At 35.1% G+C, this 21638-nt stretch overlaps 1 protein-coding gene across 1 annotated transcript; it reads right to left on the bottom strand.

Annotated features, from left to right (window-relative positions):
- Positions 1-17936: 17936 nt before the first annotated feature.
- On the bottom strand, positions 17937-20490 carry LOC133519451 (uncharacterized). Its single transcript, XM_061853456.1, has 3 exons — positions 20162-20490; positions 18889-18982; positions 17937-18809 (listed from the first exon to the last, which is right to left on the bottom strand). The coding sequence occupies exons 1-3, from the start codon at positions 20371-20373 to the stop codon at positions 18525-18527; spliced, it is 591 nt and encodes a 196-aa protein (XP_061709440.1). The 5' UTR covers positions 20374-20490; the 3' UTR covers positions 17937-18524.
- Positions 20491-21638: the final 1148 nt, after the last annotated feature.

Genomic DNA, 21638 nt, shown 5'->3' with positions numbered 1-21638 from the left:
GGTTTTTCAATATTCAATATTAAAAAATAAACGTGTTATTATGATGAAGAGGTAAGTAATAAAATATGAAATATGCTTATATTTATTATTTTTACATTAACAGTAGGTTTTTATGTTGATTACGACTTTTAAAGGAAACTAACATTAAGACTCATCAAAAAGTAGTCATGAATTGGAACAAGTGGAAAAATAAAAATCACTAGTTCGCGAAATCTAACTTTCCGCACGCTCAACAGCTACGTAAAGTAGCAGTTTTTGAGCAACAGTATTAAAAACAACTTTAATAAATCTTTATTTTATATGGTTATTGACCAGTCATTTCGGATTCAGAATATACTTAAGTCCTTAATGGTACCATTCACAGTACAAATTGGGAACATTCGATATAATCCTGAAGATAGGTAAACAAGAACGCTTGGGCAAGACGAGGTTTTGCGGTCGATAAACGTTTTGATGTCAGTAAATTTGAACCCCAGCAACATCAAAGTATCTCAACAATGCACTTACACTGCACATAGGAAGACGTCCCTTGCATCACCATTGCACCTAATTTATGTCGTCACGGCCTATTACTGCAGCCGTCGTGCTAATAGGTTTACCGCGCCTCAGGGAGGGTTGTCTTCAGGTCGCTCCTCGGCTCTGGACAATGAAAATGTTATGAGTGCTTAGTGGTATTTAGGGATTGACAAAGTGAATGTGGATGGATGATTTATTATCGAGTGTGGTTGTATGATGTGGAATTAGGTTGTGGTTTTAGAAAGAAGTTGTCAACCATGAATCTAGATGAAGTAAAATTGCTATATTGCTCTAAAACTGAGACTAGATGTTTGCCTACTTGAATAAAAGTAAGGTGGCACAGACCTAGAACTCCTTTTAGTAAACAATGATACGAACGAAAAATATAAAATTTTAAAGTGATGAGTTTGTGGCGACGATGGAGAGTTTTATTTTATTTTATTTAAGTACTTTTTAAACCTCTACTATTAACACTATTTTTATTGACTTTCATTAGAGTCAGTGCAGGCCGTTGCACTACAATCAAACGCTAAACACGATGACGTCACAAGCATCCCCATTGCATTGAATTTATGACGTCACGGCCTATTAGCCGTGGCCGGAATGTCGCTAATATGTTTAGTATGACTTGAACGGGGGTGCAGACACACGTATATCTATATCATATAAGATATGACTAAGTTGTAGTTTGGAGGGTGCTTGGCGAAAAATGTTTGGCGTTTCCTTGTGATTTGCTGATACATATGCGCAGGATGTATTAGTAAACGCGTTTTTCTTTGTAGCAATTAGAAATCTTCAAAGGTTAGGTTTTCTCTCCAACTAATTTTAATTAGTATGAGCGACTTTATCCAGTGAGTCGGATACAACACCATGTTCAATGACATATTATTTATGTAAGGTGTTCATAGTTTACAAAAAAAACTTCATCAACAACATACTTATTTAATGAATATATGACGTAAGACAGTGTACTAAAGAAATATACATTTAATGCCATTTTAATCTAATTCTATACATGGATTTAACTTCGTCTTATTAACTCTATGAAAAATTTGAAACCATTAAAACAGCAAATAACATTACCATACCCATAAGTATTACATCAAAACAAACCCAGAATTGGGAACCTCAATCAATCTCAGTGTCAAAGTGTTTGCCATTTTGAATTCCCATACGATTTCAATTCTTTTCATACCCCGTCATTGTACCATAATAACTTTGTGCCTGCCTATAGAACCCTCCGCGGCCATGGAACCCTCTGGCCCCCGACCCTCGTGAAGGAATGCACTCCACGAGGATATTAAACTCAAATCATCGAGGGTGAGGGTAGTCAGTGCAAGTATAGTCCAAGAGAAGAGTCATAAAACATATTTCAGTATCCCTTTAACCTTTCGATGTTTAAGCATATTTATGTTCGTATCTATAAGATGTAACTCGGCACATTTTTGTGTTGGTTAAAATAACTTAGGTGCACGAGCGTCTGGTTATCAATCTGTAGGTATTAATATACAGACAAAGAAAATAAACAATGTTGAAAAATTATAGGGTTGTAGTATGCTGATACTGGTTTAACAGTCTGATAATATAAAGAAACCACACTAAATCAGTAACCTTCTAGAATAAAGTAAATGTCGTTAAAATTGCTATTAAGCGTTAATAGTGTTTCAGTCAAGTGAGTCTTATGTAAAGTGCTAACGTCACACAGCATAACACGACAACATAATATTGATAAGAAACGGCGCGACCTGATAGTTTTATCAGCACGCGAGGCAACTCGCGTAGTATGCCGTGCTAGAGAGGCATATGCGAACAAATTGTTAAATACTCCAACATAAAAAATCTATTCCGATAAATCTTTATTTAATTAATTTTCATGACGTTGCCTCTTGGCCTACCCTCTTAAGTGCAACCAACGTCCACTGACTGGTGAATGCAACTAATGACCGCCTGTCACTGGGATGAGCAAACCGATACTTGCAAGTAACGGCCCCTTAATTGTTTTTGACAGTTTACAGTACCTACTCGTAGTTAATGCGAAAAGTTTCCCGTCAATAAGTTATTCCCTCAAGCCATAATAGTCTTAAGGCTCCTTAGGCACTGATCATAAGCGTGAGCGAGATGGATGTGCGTGCCCAGGATTGCGGATATCATGTTTTTGATTTTTTTTGTAAGTTTTAATTTAAAACAAAAGTAATCGACGTGTTTGATAAAACATAATATTTCTCATGTTTAGAAGTAATTTTCATATTTTCAGTGTTTGTGCCAAATCCGTTACAGATTTTTAAAGTGCTTTTTTAGATCTATATTCGTGTTTTTTTTCTATCGATAGAAAGTCGAAAAATCAGGATTGGATTCGATGAAGTTACCACAGAAAGGCTTCAAGATTTCTAAATAAATTTTCGGCAACCATAACTATTGAGATCTAAAAAAGCGCTTCGTTTTTTCAAAAGCTTGTCCCTCTAAACCTACGTCCCCTTAAATACTTTGGTATAAGGTGGTACGAACGCGAATAACATTATAAATTTCGGCGCTTAGCTTACGTTCCGTGCCTTCGTTAGAAAACTAATTTGATTATATACCTTGTTCTCTTACAATAAGTTATAAAATTCAATGAATTATAAATTTGCAAATAGGTAGGTAGGTATTACTTAAGTCTGGAAGGAATATTACGTTAAAACCTCTTTTAATGAAAAAGCGTGAAGAAAATGTTACGTCATGCTCATTTCAATGAATAAGCTACTCTCCTATAGTTAAGTCAAAATATTGATGAAACCTTTTATTAGCGCTTTTTTAAAAACTTTTTACTTACATTAAAAAACCTTAGTACTTTCTTTAGAAATATTAAGATATTGTATCTTTAAAAGGTTTTAACCTTAATATAAATACTTGATAATTTAATGATTATATAGGATACTACTTCATTGATTCATGCTAGAAGAAGAATTTCTACAACGACCGGCCATGCGATGCCTACGCCAAATTTTGCACCTTATTAAGACATTCCAACGCTGCATCTTACATAACAACGCCTATCAGATCCACGAGAATTATGCCCTACCACTGAAACTTCAGTCTTGTACTCGTAATTCTGCCTCGCCTTGCTCTAGTCATGACGCCTTAAATAAACATCATTTAGTATGCAACAGACCGTTTCAAGGCACGAAAAGCACTCGTAGATAATATTTCAGAGAGCAATATATCCTAGTAAACATAACCCTAGATCATACGAACACGAAAACCGCCGCGTCACCACTAAATCTTACGCGAATTTAATATAAAGACCGTCCCAAATCCAACCGCCATATTTTATTTATAAGTTGAACCCCGCTGTTCGATGAAGGCTGTATATCACTCCTTTCAGACTGGCCACAATGCCTTTTATTCCCTTCAGCCTCTTAATTGTGGCTGAATGTGTATAGCTCAAGTCTTTGTGGGGAAATGTGGAATTTGAATTTGGACTAGGAGGGTTACACCTTGAAAAGAACTGACGTTCGTGACAGTAGACGTTTTCTTCAATAGTTTTTGAGAACGACCGTGATTCTGAATTATTTTAGAAAAGTTATCCGTATGTATATTGAATGACGGGAACAAACATATTGGCTTCTTTTTTTCGTTAGGGTAGGTAAGTAGTGTCCCTAGGTAATGGAGCTTTCGCTCTTCTCAGATCTATATTGGTTAAAACTTTCTACCATTTCTCACAGCACATTCACTGCCAACGTTTACGAAGCGCTACGTAAGATCGGCATCTTAGAGTTTTCCCGCCTTGTAGACGAAAGCGACTACGGACAGAGAATCCGCCGAGCGTGTTCCCGGCACTCAATGTGTTAATATTGAGCTGCCGCTGCAAGCGCTGCAGGGGACCATCGAATGCGCCGACTTCTGGTCGAAGGGTGTCGTGTTTCGGAGGTTCCGGGGCAAACTGCCGAATCCGACACAAGAGCAGCCGATTCAACGGAGCCACGCCGTTTTGTCGCCTAAATAGTGTTTAGTTGTAATTTTATAAAATGTATATGTATGTTAGTCTGTAAGGTATTTGTAATATGGGCCTTGTTGCCTGAATCAAATTAAAAAAAAAAAAAAAATATACTTTATAAATTTACTGAATAGGTACCATTATATTAATATCTTACCGTTAAATGAGGAATAGGTATGTGTGTAAGCTAGGTATGTAAATCAGTCCTTGAAATCGGGTCTACCGATTTCAATGTATTTGCATTTAAGGGGATGTTAAACTGGCATAAATTTTCAAAATTATTAGTTTCAGCGTGTTTTCTCGTGTTACATAATATAATGAAATTTTAAGGTTAGAAATAAAAACCTAGAAGAACTATTGGTAAGGCACCATGTGCTAGACTAGGTAATATTTTCTTTAGTACTTAGTATCTGCAAAAAACACCCTGTTATGCTCTATGGATAGGGTATAGAGCTAGAGCGGCATCATAACTGCAGGCGGTCGTGGTCCCGCATCAAATTGCAGTTCCCAGATATAACGCTTCTCTAGAACTGCCTTTATACGGGCCGTTTTTGTTATATCTGAGTATGTCAGGTGAATATAGTCAGGCATTACAACGTCTACTATCCTCCATTCAAACAAAGCCCACTACACAACATGTTCGTGTTTTTAGTTTCAACCTATTTTTTTGAGCAACCAAGAAATTTAGTTATGATAGGCGTTATAACTGCAAGCGGTGGGTGGACACTAATATTGACAGATAGATGGATAAACAAGGGGCCGTTCGCAAAATCTTAATTTAGGAATGAAGCAATCGAAGTAGGTAATTTTGTCTAAAACGTAAAAAACCCGGTTTTACGCAAGACATCAACCGCTAATCACGACACGTTGTTTTGTTTCCACAAAGCATTTTCGCTAGATACCGAGAAACCCATGTTTACGGCTACGAATAGCGCGATGACCGTAGCTCAGTGGTGAATGCGTTAATACAGGGTGTCCAGCAGCACATTTCCGATTTCACATTCAATTAATTTTGGTGGAGGTGTTTTAGTTTCGTGAGTATTGCGGTTGATAGTGACACTTGATCGATAGTTGTCAGAGCAGCGTGAATATGCTACTCGTATTAAGGGCGTATCTAACGAAAGGCTATTCACTTAGTACTGCGAGACGTTTTGCATTAATTTCGGCATATGAGGAAAAGTTTGGAGGAGTGCGAACACAACTACACATCGACGGTCGAAGTCATTGAAGGTTTTGTAAATGTAATATAAAAAAACATGTATCTTTATTTATCTGTTCTTAATAAAGACAAATAATAAGTGAAGTAAATATTCTTTACTGTGTACCATACAGTTAAATATACATAGAACGTAAAATACAGTTAAAAGCTATTAGGTAACAACAGGCGGTCTTATCGCTAAGAAGCGATCTCTTCCAAAATAACCTTTGGTAAACAGGAAACTAGGAATTTAAAACATTGAACGGGTAGTGCCAATATATATATAATTCAACAAACTGAAGACAAACAATTATATGCATATTTTAATATAATACCTATTAATAATATAAATACACATAAATACATACATATTTTACAATCATAAATAAAGGCAAGTTAAGGCAGCGAAAGGTAATGAGTTTTCAAACGATTTTTGAAAATGGGAAGGGATTTAGCACGCCTAAAGGCAAAGCATTTGAACAAAACACAATCGAACAGTACTAAAAGTAAGAGTTGTTATAACATTTTGATGAAGGAGATGGTGAAGCAATTAGATGTTTCTAAAAATAGTTCTGGTTTATAAATGTTTTTAGTTTTAGTTTTTTTATAACTTTAAAATCGAATATCTGCCGCTGGACAGTCTGTAATTATTTAAGTACCTATAAGTATCAATTACCTATTCACAATATCGTTAATCATAAAATTATATAACGGCTTATCCAGTAACCGTATAAGAACCCTCCTATCTCTAGCAACACTAGGAGCACGTCCTACCTGACCCAGATTTTTTTATATCTCTACAGAATGAAATTGCTCGTAGTGGGCGTAGTTGTGTTGCAGCAAGGCTTTTTGTTTCATTACCCGCGCTCCAACTGCATTGTGCACCAATGGATTAAAATGCATTGTTTTTATGGGCCGTTTTCTATTAGCCTATTGTTCAAAGCATTGTTGTACATGTTTTTATTATGATTCTCTCTAACCGGGTTGTACCGGAAACGTAAAGTATAATATTAATTTGATATCAATACCCCTACAAGTGCGATGCACTTGTACTAATATCAACCGTGTGCAAGCAAGATAGCACTACCGCCATGCACTATCTCACTTATTCGTACACACCCTCGCCGCGTCCTTCGGCTCCAGTGTGATGGCCTGATGGTCGCCTTAATTTCCCTCTGGTGGTTGAATCTTTGTATTAAAAAAAAATACAACAATCTTATTTACTTGTGTTACGTACTGCACGTTTTTAATTTGATTGTTGGAGTTTGTTAAACCTAAGTTACATATTTAGCAGAGAGAGAAATAGTAAGCTTACAGTGCGCACTCCTTACTAAATAAATAATACGTAAGTATGAATTCCCGTTATTAATAAGTTTAGAAACTCGCTTAAATCTTAATACTTATTAAGCTTAAATTTTATTACTTGTTTTATTTATTATTTAGAAATAAGTTTTCTAAAGCTCACAATTTTGTCTATGTATGGAGTAGCATAGGGACTGCAATCCGGATTATCCGAAGTTCGGATTTCGGCCGAGCCATTATCCGAAAATCCGGATTTCCCAAAGGGGGGCCATATTTGCAATCGTGAGCACTATAAGCTGACTTATTTCTCTATGACAAGTATGTTTAGTAGTCATATCGGATAAATCACAGGCTTTTTCTATATGCATTTTTTATACTACGTTGGTCGGATGATCAGCAATGACCATAGTTAAATGTAACTTCTGATCTGCTTCCTTCATATCCCAATATAGTCAGGAACTCTCGATTGATTGAACTTACCGTACCTAATGTAATTATCCGCATAGCAGAGTACCTATTAGTACGAAGATCGGCCACTGACAATAACCGAGTAGGCAATCCCGAGATCGGCGTACGATGGCCGGCACAATACAAATTGGATAGACTAAGCATATTGTATATTATATAGTGTAGGTTCATATTATTGAACGAGACATTAACCCGTACGGGGTATAATAACCCGAAGTTGTAGCTAATCAGTTTGCAATACTTTTATTGGTGAGACCCACATTTAGAACGGTTTCAGGCTACCGTATTATCTGTCTGTAGAAGATAGTTTTCGAAGAGCGTATAGGACAGTTATGTTTTGACAATGTTATATGGAGGCCTATTCGTCTTGTTAGTGTTATGAAATGGTTATTTTATTGCTTGTCATTATACCTGTCACTTTCTTACTTACATACTTATTAGAATGTGGCAGGTATGGCGACATATCCCAATAATCAGTAAGCTGTCAACAGTCATATTTCTGGTTGAACTGGCACATCATATCCATAACTGTTTTTTTCATGCTCGTTGGTCAGGTCAGGTTCAGAAACTGTTATTTCAATTGTCAAAACTGTCATTTCTGGACCAATGAGTTTCAGTGTAAGAAATTACAATTAAATACAATTAAAGTAAGTTCAAATCAGCCTCCATGTAAAATGTTGTCCGAACTCTCGGCACACTATTCAAATCCGTGTGCTACGCTGCGTAGCACTCCGTAATTCGTAGCACCACATTTCCGCAATATAGCGATTTAATAGAAGAGTAACGAATATTTTAATGTAACTCGTAATTTGGCATATGTTGCGTTGGAATTTTCGGCCTTTATGCTGCAGCGTTAATGAGTATAATAATACTGTATTAGGTAACTGCTACGAATCTTGTTACTTTTTAATATCATGGTAATATGATATTATTTTACCATTCTCGGTGCCACTAAATGACCATAAGCATTAAGCTACTTTTATATAGCTTCCCATTAGTGTAAACAAGTTATTGCTGCTGCAATAAGGAGAAATATTTAATGAATCCGTATTTTATATTGATTCATTTAATATTTTATTTCTCCCTATTATACACATAGTCCCCTATTATCGCAATTATAAATTTTACAATAAGATTATAACCATACGTTAAATTTACTGGCATTTTTACTCCTTATGTTCCTTTTACTCTTTATTGGCAATTCTTATAAAACTGGAAAACCCTATGATAAATATATTTTGTGTTCAATTATTTCAATTTAGTACTTTGTTCGTTATTTTCAATCGATGCTTATGTACATTTAATCCCACCTTATCCAGAGAAAAATAAACGTTTGTATAAGACGATCTTTGTTAAATAGTGTAATAATTGTCCATCATGGGGAATTTGTTGTTGATTTTGACTCACTACTTGGTTTGTGTGCTTGCTCGAGGCTCAGGTGTCATGTGATCTGCGACAAACCACGACTGTCTATAACCCATTTTTTAGAAATTATTTACTTAAGTAACTGACTACAGTAACTCATTTTATTGAGTAGTAGGTAGTAGACGAATCCCATACTCAACTAATTATACTGTAGTAAAGAAACCAAAGATTTTATTTTTATTCTCACTGAACACATCAGTTTGTCAGGGTTGCCTTCTTTTTTGTCGACCATAAAAACCCGGTTACTAAAATACTTTGTATGTAGTTTTAGTATTAAAAATCAAGGCAATTACAAAGTTTGCGTATCTATATAGTATGGTTCTTTTGAGATAGCAAAGAACATAGAAAAATAAGGTTCGTAGAAACGCATGGACAAAAATGTCAATTCTTATAACAGTTCCGTTCTAGAATCAAAGACGTTGCAGAGAATAATGGCTGTACGTCCATTATACTTTGTCTATCGGCGTGTGCTTCCTATGCATCGGTCGCAGGACGTCCGTAGGGGCTGTGTGCGACGTAAAATTGGCAGTGAGACGCTCTGTTGGCCTCGGCGGAATATTGCAAATTGGGGACTGCTCTACGTACATCGCGTGGGGCATATCAGGAGGGATTATATCTGCTGTGACGCATGGATGACCACTATGATCAGGGTGATTGTAAGGGTATCAATTGTTAGATAAGCAAGGTATCTTGTTGTTACAAATTCTATGTGTACATAGTAGATGACTATTAAATGTTTGTTAAAATAATTTTCAAATTATTATTCAGTTAAAAAATGACTAAAAATATAGCACAAATATTTTAAAATGTAAAAAGAAAATGTGAAACATTTATCAATGTTAAAAATTAACGTGTTATATTTCGTGATGATACAAATCTCACCCACAACACTGAATTTGGGAATATGTAGTAAATCCAATCTATCTGTTCGTAAATAAACGATACAAACACTGTTCTGTGTACCTATATTTCGCTGATTTCGGTAGTAGGTATATTCTTTTAATACTTCAGAGAATGCCCAGAGCTTCATGTTTTTCTTGATCTGGTTCAGCATAAAATGGGCTATTCCAGATGATTTTAAAGAATAGGGTTTTGTAAGCAACACTCTGGCAGAATGCGTATATTTAAATACGGATCTTCAAAGGAGAGTTATTTTAACGAAAGACATTTCCAAGAATAGGTGATGAAATAAATCATTAGTTTATCGTCAATACTACGATATTCATAATTTATCCGCACGTTTCCGCAAATATTTAAGTGGATAATATAATCATTATCTGGTATTGTTTTCGCAGCAGTTCAAACACTTTTCTGAAAAAAGACAATTTCGAAGATATCCCAATGTCACACAAATATCTATTCGCACTCGTAAATAAGAGCCTAGCCCTAAACAAGTCGGCTATATTTAAAGGGTTGGGCCGGAATCCGGGGCACGCCGCGCGGGCACTTATTCCACGAACGCCGGGCATGTCAAGGCGGGGATGTACGAATTTTGGGAAGCCTTGATAGTTTCCAACATTAATGCATCTCCTTTGTTACAGCTGTAATTTTGAACGACGCCATGTACCAAAGACATTCTTAAGTTACTTATTACATTTACATCAAGGTATTATTTAAATATTACGTATTGTCATTGAAAAACCCTGGTAGGACAATAATTAAAAAGCCAAAAAAAAATACAGCAGGAACTTACTTGAGCAAAACTTTCTACGTAGCAACTTTATTATTGACAAGAAATGTTGTGATATTTATAAGTCTTAAAGTAATTATTTTTTACATTTATAAGAAACGTGAACGTGGAGAAGATTAAGTAGGAAAGCGAGACCCTGGCGCTAGGCGGGAAAAAAAGCTGGGTTAAAGAAGAAGATAAGAAACGAAAAAAGCTTTAACTGAATATTTATTAAAAATATTTTGTGATAATTACTTTCTATGAATAATCCATGTTCTTTTGAACAGAATGATCCGTTGCCAAAGCTTTCATGAAACTATTTTTCTGGTATAGTTTTGTTTTTGTAGCTTCACGTTGTAGGCATGGATGGCCTTATGAGCCTTCAGTCTAGATAGTCGGGCAGGATCAAATTGCTTTTCACCTTTTTGCGACCCTGATGAAGCGATGGGCTGAATGAATACAGTCGGCAGGAAGCATTGATGGTAGAACTTTTCAGTTAGATAATAATTGAATACAATAATACCATTAATAATATATTGCGTAAACCGGGTAATATATTGCGTAGAGGAGAAGGAGTCGCGTGAATTGATATGAGAAAGATTGATTGATAAAAAAATATATAATTGGTTAATGCAATCATTTAGCGGGCAATAAGTTAATATAAAGGCCGGGTCATAAAGATATGCTTCGGATCTAAAGACCTAGTGATTATGAAATCCCCACTTTAATAAATGTACAGCATGGTTTTCACGTTTTTGATGTAACCTCAAGACATAAGGTGTGTGTACAACAAGGCGTATTTAAAATGTAAAACGTATGTGTGTGTGCTTTATTTCCTTAAATTCAAAACAATTCTTTGGTAGGTACGTTGAGTTTGCACCGACGACACCTGGTTCTGATACTTTAGTGCTTGGCAACGGGTGCTCGAATAGGATAAAAGTCTTTTTTAAATATTTTTATTTAATTAAAACATCATTAATCATTTTAAAGTCTGCTTATTCAATCAAATATCATACTCCTTAGCGTTGAATTAATTGTTATTTTGCCATTTTCAATTAAGCACGAGTTTAGGTTACATCATTAGGTAACCAGGGGTAATAAAATATATTAATTAAATGCAGAATAAAAAGGAGTTTTTATTAATTAAACAAGGAAAGGGCTCGCCCAAAATAATAATAAAGATCGTTAGGGCGAGTGTATTCGAGGCATCATTACTTGAAAGCGGGGCGCCACTGTTCGCGACTACCCAATGCAACGTAAGTCTTTTAACCATAGAGAATATACATCTCTATTGTATTGTAGTAATTATTTATTTTAAGATTATTATAATGTGATGTGATCAGGTATTGGCTGTTATATTTATAAATGTTGTTATATATTTTTCATGTCACTATGATGTTACTATAAATGTTTTATTGACTTCTAAAAGAGCCCTTGAGCCCTACTTGCAGAATGAAATTTTGAATTACATTTTGTAATAGAGTAAGTGCTTACCCTGCATGACCTTAGCCTGAGTGGACGGTGGAGCGTTCGGCAGAGCGTACAGCGTGGCGTCGGGATCACAAGTGATTTGAGCAGCGGGTAAGGCCGCTCCTATACGTTTGCATTTATTTAACATGCACGCCGCACGCCCTGCCCCGCCGCGCCGCACGCCCAACTCAAGCGTCCACTCAGGCCTTACACTAACTTCTATTTTCATATTCAGATATATTTATAGGGTAATGTCGGTAATATGAGTATTGCACTATATACCTAGCCATATTTATAAAATTAGACCACAATCGAATAACAGAAAATAATTGAAAAATATTTAAGAGATATTTGATTTGTCTCGGGTTCACTAATAGTTATACTCGTACATATAAGTAATTTGAAAACGCTACATTTGATTTGTTCATTATATTTCCAGTCACTCTGTGTTTCGCGTTAACGCCCCCCGAATATCTCCTCTACTCCGCTTGTAGTCAGCCTCCAACTTAAATGCAGATGCTTTCTCCTTTTATTTTATAGGTGAAGCAATTAGGAGCCGAGGCCTTTTTAAAGATAAGAATGAGGGAAAATAAAAATTCTAAATTGCACATTAAGAACTCTTTATTCTAATACGCTTATGTTAAAACCTTTTGTTAGTGCTTATTTGTATTTTATGCAACTTGCTCGAAAATGTTCAACTTAAAGGCCAATTCGAGTTTTAATTATTCGATCTGTTTTCGATATGATACTGATCTGTCAGTGCCAAAAATGTCATTTCTTCAACCAAAAACGCCACTTTTGTCACTGACAGATCAGTTTCATATCGGATCAGATCCTATAACAAAAACTCGAATTGGCCTATTAACCGCAAAACATTTTCAGCAAAGCCCTACTTACTGGTATTTCTTACTGAAAACGGAGAGTTATCGGTTCAATGCGTTAACAGTTTTGTCCCGTAATGTTTACGTAAAAATTTTCACTCATCCCATGTTACCATCATCTTTATCAATTTTACATATGTAAAACAAATATTTTTTCTTGAAGTCACATTAATAAATCGTCAGGAGACAACCAAAGCTCACTAATTACTACCACAAGTTAATAGCCATAGTGATCCATACTCATACCTTAATAAGGTTGATTTTTGATTAATATTTTTTTAGTAATTAGTGAGTTCTGGTACTCACTAATTACTAAATAATATTAAACAAACCTGTCACCTGACGAAATATTAATAAATAAGTAAGCTAACCAACTAGACAATGTTTTTCATTTAATCTTCTAACTTTCTTCTGCCAGTGGCTTTCGAACTAATACGATAAGTAATAACGTACGTAGTAAACAAGTTTAGACAATGACACGATAACTGTAGTTTAATCTATCGGTTTGAGGCCGGTAATTACGTTTGGAAACCGTTATGAGTCGGGAAGTAAATGTTTGCAGGCCAACAAACTAATATTGGTCAAATGAGGTTCGATGGGTTGATATTTGCTCCGCCATTTTGAATTTTGTTTGATGTGCGCTAGCAAGTATGTAACGATTAGGTAGGTACATAATATGTTACTATACACAAAAATATAAATAGGTACTAGGTACGTTACTTCAGATATCACATAGAACTAAAAAGGGTCAAATAATTAGTAATTTAAAGATGTTGAAATAGGTATACAGGAGGTAAACGAGCAGACGAATCGCCTGATGGTAAGCGATTACCGTCGCCCATGGACACCTGCAACACCAAAGGGGTTTTAAGTGCGTTGCTGGTATTTAAGATGGGAGGACGCTCTTTTCTTGAAGGTTTGAAGGTCGTATCGATCCGAAAATACCGCAAGCGGCAATTTATTCCACAGTTTCGCTAAGCGAGGCAGGAAGTTTTGCACAATGAGTTTGTTACTTATTTCCCCATTTTACTCTCTTAATTACATCATTTTATTTTCAAACACCGATTGCTAACAAAAAATAAAACCTAACGAAAATAACAGATGAAATTGTCAAAATTTGCGGAAATTTGTTTAAACTTAACATTAACGATCTCATTTAATTATAAATACAGATACAGAGGATAACACATTCCTGGTACTTCACAGATTTACCCGTAAATCAGAAAGAGCAACGCAAAACTCTGTTTATGCCAATAGATTACCTAATACTTAACCAGTTCCAAAGTGCACTTTACAAAGTACACAATGCTCCCCCGTTATAATGATAAGCGGTTTAAAGAAAGCTGCTTATTCGTACTTAGGTACTTTGTAACTGTTGTAGTCACGTGAAAGGAAAGTTACAGGAAAATAACGTGCTGATGAAATGTTTATAAAATGAAATTCGACCAATAGGAAATGTTTCATATAGAGTCGTTCATGGTATTCACTACAAAATATCCAATGGTGATTGTTTCCTATCATAAACTATATCTATATTGTTTACAACATGATATGCTTATGGCAACAATCTTGTTTACTGAAGATATGGCATTCATAATTTGCTAACCATGTATTTCAGGAGAGTGAAGGCTTAATCTCGGCATGACTCCGGCGAAATATCGAGTTTATTACAAACAACGAGCGCGCAATTTGACGCTCGAGCGGGCGCTGTAATACATCGTGTGCCCAGAACACATTTCCCAAACAGTACATCGTCAAAAATGCTTTTACTAAGAATAATATACGTTACTCAAGTAAACGGTAAACTGACATTTCCACAATTTCGTACCTGTACCTAATTAATATTGAATTATATTAGTAAGTAATATCAGACAAAATTTCGGTTCGAACTGACTAAAATAACATCCTCCTCCTTGCATCGGTTTCCTCATCACAGAGGGTCGTGGCCACTTCTAGGGAACAGCTTCTCTTTGACAATTTGCCGCCACCTCTTTCTGTCTGTCGCTGAATGTAGTAGTATATCGTACATATTATGAAAAAAAAAACATGCTTACTGTTTTAATATGATTTACTGCGCATATAAAGTGCCATTCAGGTGGCATATTCAATTCCTCGCCCAACATCGTTACAAAAATTTGGTTAAGAGTTTGAACAAATAAAAGAATCTCAGTTACTTTGCGATAAAATGAAAATATGATTTGCCTTAATGTCAAAGAATTTTGTTAAGATTAATTTGACTTCAAGGATGGTCGTACACAGTTACAGGTTTTTACATGGGATAGTAGTGATTTGCTTATCAATCGAGGCGCAATAGCAAAGCTCAATGAAAACTCTTCACAAATTTTCGTATACAAGCCGGTTTTTAAATAACATTAACCATCCCTTCAATAATTTCGTGCCTTTAATTAATTGTATGTTTTATAATTATATATCAATAATATTTTGATAGTTGTTCGCTTTTAGTATCTCTGAAATATCAGCCGACCAAAAATTAAACATGGTGGGCTAACATTCGAAATTCGATTTTGGAAATTCCTACGACGCGTCCCCCTGGATGCCCGCTCCGCCACGCTGACGCCTCGACGCGCACACATCGCTTCTAAATTCAAACGGCGCACATAATAATACAGGTTATACAGAAGAACGAAAATAACGAAATACAATTGGTAATTTCCTCCTCTAGTAACCTTACTTATTAGCAGGATCAATAATAACAAAGAATTATCGATTAAAGAATCGTCAAATTAATTTTCTCGCTGTTTTCTATAGACATACGTTCTTCTCGTTGGATGTTCGATGTACAGTCACGCTCTGTGGTTATTGAGCCATTTAGGATTTTAGCTAAATTGGACATTCCATAGCGTAAATAAATATTGAATAACTAATTTAGCTAAGACCCTAAATTACTCAACAATCACGGAGTGTGATGATAAAAAAAATGTTATTCATATTATAACGTGTATGTGTTCGTATTATTACGTATTAGATATTAAGGATATCTAAACCGATCTTTTAGTTTTAATTGTTGTAAACTCAAGATAAATAAAATATTGTAAACTAATTCAGTATTTCAGTGCGAGAGCTAATATACGTTAAGAATTTACATTTTACGAGAATGACTTCTCTTTGTTTTGAAGCCCAAATCTACCAATTTTACTTACATACGCAATCGCAATTTAGCTTGAGGGGAGTTTTGTATAGAGTAGACCTACTGTTAAGATGTTTTACGTTCCAGTGACGCTTGACGTTCCAAATTGGAATTGTTTTTCATTTTTCAACCGTTAAGCCAGTGCGGCCAGTGATTTTTGGCGTAAAATTCGTCTACACGTAGGTTTTAACTGGTTTGCGACTGCTAGTCACACTATGCGGGTTGGCATGGCCAGAATAAAAAAAGGATTTTTATTCTGAGGTTTGGATGCAATTTACAAACAAGTTGTCTTTATTTGGCATGTCAGAATGACACATTATAACTATCGCTAATTTATGGTAAAATTATGAGAAAAGTGAACTTTTCGTAAAATGGGAGCCACGATGCATCTCTCGCTTTACCGAGTCGAATAGATCACAGGTTATTGAGACAACTATAGATTTATAATCATACTAGTACTGGTATTAAACATTCTCAATACCACTTTAAGATTAAAATTCTTTACGATTCAAGCTCGATCTTTGAGTCTGATGCATACCAGTTAAATTGCATTAAAATTTACAATAAACGATTTAAAATACAGACATTTTTCGGTCGTTGCTCTCTAAAGACGTCCTTATAAAACGCCTTAGCTCCCTCGAGAAGTATGCTCAATGAATGCGTTATAAAATTAAATTTGGAATTTAATTTTGTCATTCGAATGTTAAGAGGTGTTTTAATAAAAGTGTCTCGTAAAAATATTTCGTGTTTAATTTTAAGGCTGACGTGATGTCATAATTTTCGGAATTCTTGAGTTGTAATGTTAGAAGTTAACTTCCCATCTGTAAATCTTTGAGAATTTAATAAACAATATTCTTACTCATGAATTTAAGAATGTAATGCTTTCAACGTTTATTTTAAGATATTTTGTATCTTTAGGCATTTCTCTAGAAATCTAGACGTTTGAACCAATGTTGGGCTAGGTACCCTGTAATATTTTGATTGCGACTTATAATTCGTAAAGGTACATAAAGATACTTCAAATCGATAGCGTAACGGAATAGTTAATGTAATAGTTATAAACCATTGTTTATATGTAGTACTGACTTGATGTATGTACTAAAATGTATAAAATAAAACTCTCTTGCCCGGTTAGTATTTGAACTAGCTACATAAAACTGCGCTGCAAGATAGACGAGCAAAATCACGATTATCTCAGCATACTAAACAGACTATGACCATACTTAAATTCGATCAAGTCCATTCGGTCATATCACAAACCAATAAACAGAATAAGAAAACAAAGGGCGATCGCTGCGACATATTAAATAAGAATGCCATAAAGGAGCTACAAAGACTTTCGGAATTTGATTCGCCTATCGGAGCACTCGTAAAATATTATGCGCTGGCCGTTATGAGGGCGTAATTCGATATAGTGAGTGCTAATGTAACGTTACCATTATATGACGGCACGGGAATAAACCGATTTAGAGCACATGTGTTCCCGTGCCAAAAATGTAGGTGTATAACGTAGTCATTTTAAGTACAGAAATATTAAATTGTGATTGGGAACAATTTAATTTAAAAGCAAAGTTTCAGAATAGTCCCTTAAAATAGAGCTTCTTAATTTCTTAACTAAAAAATAAATAAATAATTTACGTGTCCCTTGAAAGTATTTAATGAATAATAATAATAAATTAATATATGTACACTCTTACACAAATTGACTAAGCTATACATAGAAAACTCCCTTGACTCAGTAACAAATATCTGTGCTCATTACCGGTATACCCATACCGGGTTTCGAACCCGGGGCCATCGGCTTCATAGGCAGGGTCACTACTCACTACAGATCGGTCGTCAAATTTGCTACTATTTAAATTTGCTATAATTGTATTTACTATATTTGCTTAAAATCGGTAAATAATAAAGTTGGGTCTACTTTTGTGGACATAATATGATGTTCTCGAACAATTGAAAGCTTCTTTCCCCGCTTAATATTTGCTCGGGACTTGTCATTGTGACAAAAATTGTAAATATTCTGACGACAAACATTTTTCTACTTAACAGACCACTTAAATAGGTATTATAAATATTTTGAATATCATAGTTCTTGCGAATTACCAATAAATAGCAATTTACAACAATTTTTCTCTTGCCCGTGTAAGAGATCGAGATGCGACGACGCGCGCCCGCCTGCATTGGCAGTCTATAAAAGTTAATGAGGCGATGTGCATGTGTCGAAAGTGGGCGCATTCAGACCCTGTGGACCAAACATAGGAGGATGAACTACTTCGATAAAGCTAGGCTGGTTACGTAACTTAACAAGCGTTGTGGGTCTATCTTATTACATGATTTTTGTTCTATTTAATTTTTGTAAGTTGCAGCAAGTGTTAGCTTGTTTCCGTCTTATCTAAATTTGAATATGAATAATCAAACGATCCCGTTCTAATGGTAATATATCAATAATAATAAGTTTTTTTAATATAGATTTTTTATTTCCAGAAGAAATCATATCTTCTAAAATGCTTGCCATTAATTTTATAGAAATTCAAAGGATTTTCGGTCTTCTTTTCTTCCACTTCTGTGAGGACTGATTCATTTTCCAAGTTATCTCCATCCGGTGGAGGCGTTTCCATAAGAGTCAACATTACCTGTTCACTTCTTCTTTCTTCAGAAGAAACTCTATCGCTGGCTTTTTGTTTTGATGTGCTTTTAATTCTCCGTTGAACATCGTCGTCGTGAGACACTTTGCCGTCCAAAATTACTGGCTGCGGCTTCTAAACAAATATTTTATTATGTAAACACAGGTGATAAAGAGAAAACGATTCATTATTACTTACTGAGTAGTTATTATACCGCTTGACCTATTGACGCTTTACGAAGTCTGTTTGAAGTTGAACTTTGAAGAGGTTTGGGCAATTCATCCAATTGTTCTCGTGTGCTTGTAAAACTAAAAATGTTTAGGAATTGTATTAATTATTGTATCAGATTATGTAACAGATTATTAACGTTATCTAGTTTTTGAGTAGACAAGTAGTTCAGAATACGGTTATATTCGCAGTACACGGGTACGCGGTATACGGTTATACTTTTTGTATTCGCTTCATGTGAAAATCAGCAGGTTCAGAAAGCATTCGATCTTTTTCATATCCAGCTAATACAGGCCACATACGATATACGGATCATATAAATAGGCGGGTCCACACAGTAAGTTCGCTCTGTGTGGATCCGCCTAATCGTATATAAAAAGCTAGCATTTTGTGCAAGACCGAGGTCTAATTATTTAACACTACGTGAGGATACACTGCAGTTACCACGTGGCTGCATTAATCTGTGTTAAGTGCTCCATCGTGTATAACCGTAAGTTATAGTTGAGGGCCCAAATGCCGTCGGTAGTAAAATACGTACTTTAAGAGAGAAGAATAGCTTTGCGATCGTAACGAAATAACTGAACTTTTTCTATGAATTTTCCATTTCGGGAGAAAACGGTTTCTTCTAACTAAATCTTAACAAGTCACTTTGATTTTGATGTTGATCGCTTCAGCATAATATGTTCTAGGTTTATAGGTTTCGCTTTAAAACATTTTTTTGAATTGTAAATTTGGAAAAAAATTAAAACCTATAAACCAATTTTTTCATTGTGTTTATAACATTAAAAAAATCATGGAGAACGGAAAATATTTAGACGTGGAAAAACATTTTCTCTGATTGTTGTATGGACGAGTACGTGATATACTTCCCTCTTAAGCTGCATGTTGTTTTTATAACTGTATGTTATTTATCTGGAGTTGCAGGCGCCCATAGGCTACGGTGACTGCTTACCATCAGGCGGGCCGTATGCTCGTTTGCCACCGACGTGGTATTAAAAAAATCTCGGCTTCAAACCTTAGTAAGGACATTTATTTGTGTGTTCATCACAAATACTTTTATGTCTTATATGTATTTAAGTATGTATAACAATATCTACCATATATGTAGGTATGTTGTCGTTTAGTATCCACATCCCAAGCCTTATTTAGCTTAAGTACTGTGGGGCAGGGTCAACTTGTGTGAAATTGTCCAATATTATTTATTTTTTATGAAAATATTTTGACATCATGTAGAATTTATAACGACTTAAATTACTTACCTCTTTTGGCTCTTTTGCTGATTTTTGAGTTGTTTAATGAACTGTTCCGCTGTTTTAAGCGCAAATTCATCAGCTAGTTTTTGAAAATATCCTGAGGTTTTCAACGACTTAAAGGTGTTGATTAAAGTTTCAGGTTTTATTTGAAAAATTATTTCATTGTCTTTAGCAATAACCAGCGATACGAACAGTGTGTACAGTACGTTGGATAACATAATTCCAATTCAAGAATTGATTTGAATTCGTAATTAATAATTCAAGTTGGCTATAAAAACGATGTAAAATAAAGTAACAAACTATTTCTCTTTGACTCATAATGCAAACTCTAATACAAAACAGCTAGCAAAAATTAATTCAGATACCTATATAATTATTTTGCATAAACCAGTTGATTGCATCAAATATGTTTTTGTACAAACTTTGATGATACTAAAGTATTTTGGTGGAAAAATGGTGCTGATTCAGAATAAGTAGACGCGACCAAACACAAAACTTGGTCCAACTAAAGACACCATTCATTTTCGTCAGTTTAAAAATCCTCTATCGCCATTTTAGATGTCTTAAAAACGCATTATAAATTCCGGCATGGAGCCACCTCGTTTATTTATCGTTTAATATCAGACGCCATTGTGGGAGCATCAATAATTCATGCTCTGTGAGTTACAGGTCCACAACTTTATCTTTGATTATTTAAAGTTCTTATTGTACTGACAGAAGGTCTAATATAGCTCGATTGTTTTTTAAGATAAGTTTGTGCGGGTGTACTGATGCGACGACGATCTAGGATTTTAGCTCTCCGTTTTCAGATTTTTTTTCGTGATGCCAATGTTTTGGTGCTTGTGTTTGGAAGGAAGATATGGCCTGTAAAATATAGGTATATTTCAGATTTCATTTCTACGCTACTTCGCTTTATTTAGAATGGCAATCAAAAGGACAAGGAATTTGTTGTTAATCCAAACCTCACACTTGAGCCTCCACAGCTCACAACGTTACGTCAAGAAATTAATATCCCTAATCGAAACCAATTCAGCACCTATCAATTAATTTGGAGAACCTACTTCCGTTGGGATAAGGTCTATATTCCAATAAAATACTGGTTCCTTGTAAATTTAATGATGCATGTCTAGTCGGGGTTTGAATGCCTTGCCTTGTCAATAATTGATGTGGTATTACCATTGTGGTATGATCGATAGCTTAGAAATAATTCAAGCCACCACATGTAGGTATCTATGGTAGACCAGGTTATTGTAAATATGTTATTAATACAAAACAAAAATAATACTTAATAATAAACTAAAAATAAGCAGGCTAGTTAGTATTGTAGCCTCATTCAAGTAATATATTATGTACCAATGACATGAAATGAATCGTATACTAATTTAATATTTTCGAATCAGAAACAATGAATTGGCAGGTAAGTAACTACTAAATATATGCAATATTATATTGTTAACCAAGTGATGAAATGCACTCATTTCTG

This window comes from Cydia pomonella, chromosome 7, assembly GCF_033807575.1.
Source record: "Cydia pomonella isolate Wapato2018A chromosome 7, ilCydPomo1, whole genome shotgun sequence".
NCBI lineage: Eukaryota > Metazoa > Arthropoda > Insecta > Lepidoptera > Tortricidae > Cydia > Cydia pomonella.
Note: the sequence above shows the minus strand (reverse complement) of the source record. Positions and strands in the feature narration are given on the sequence as shown.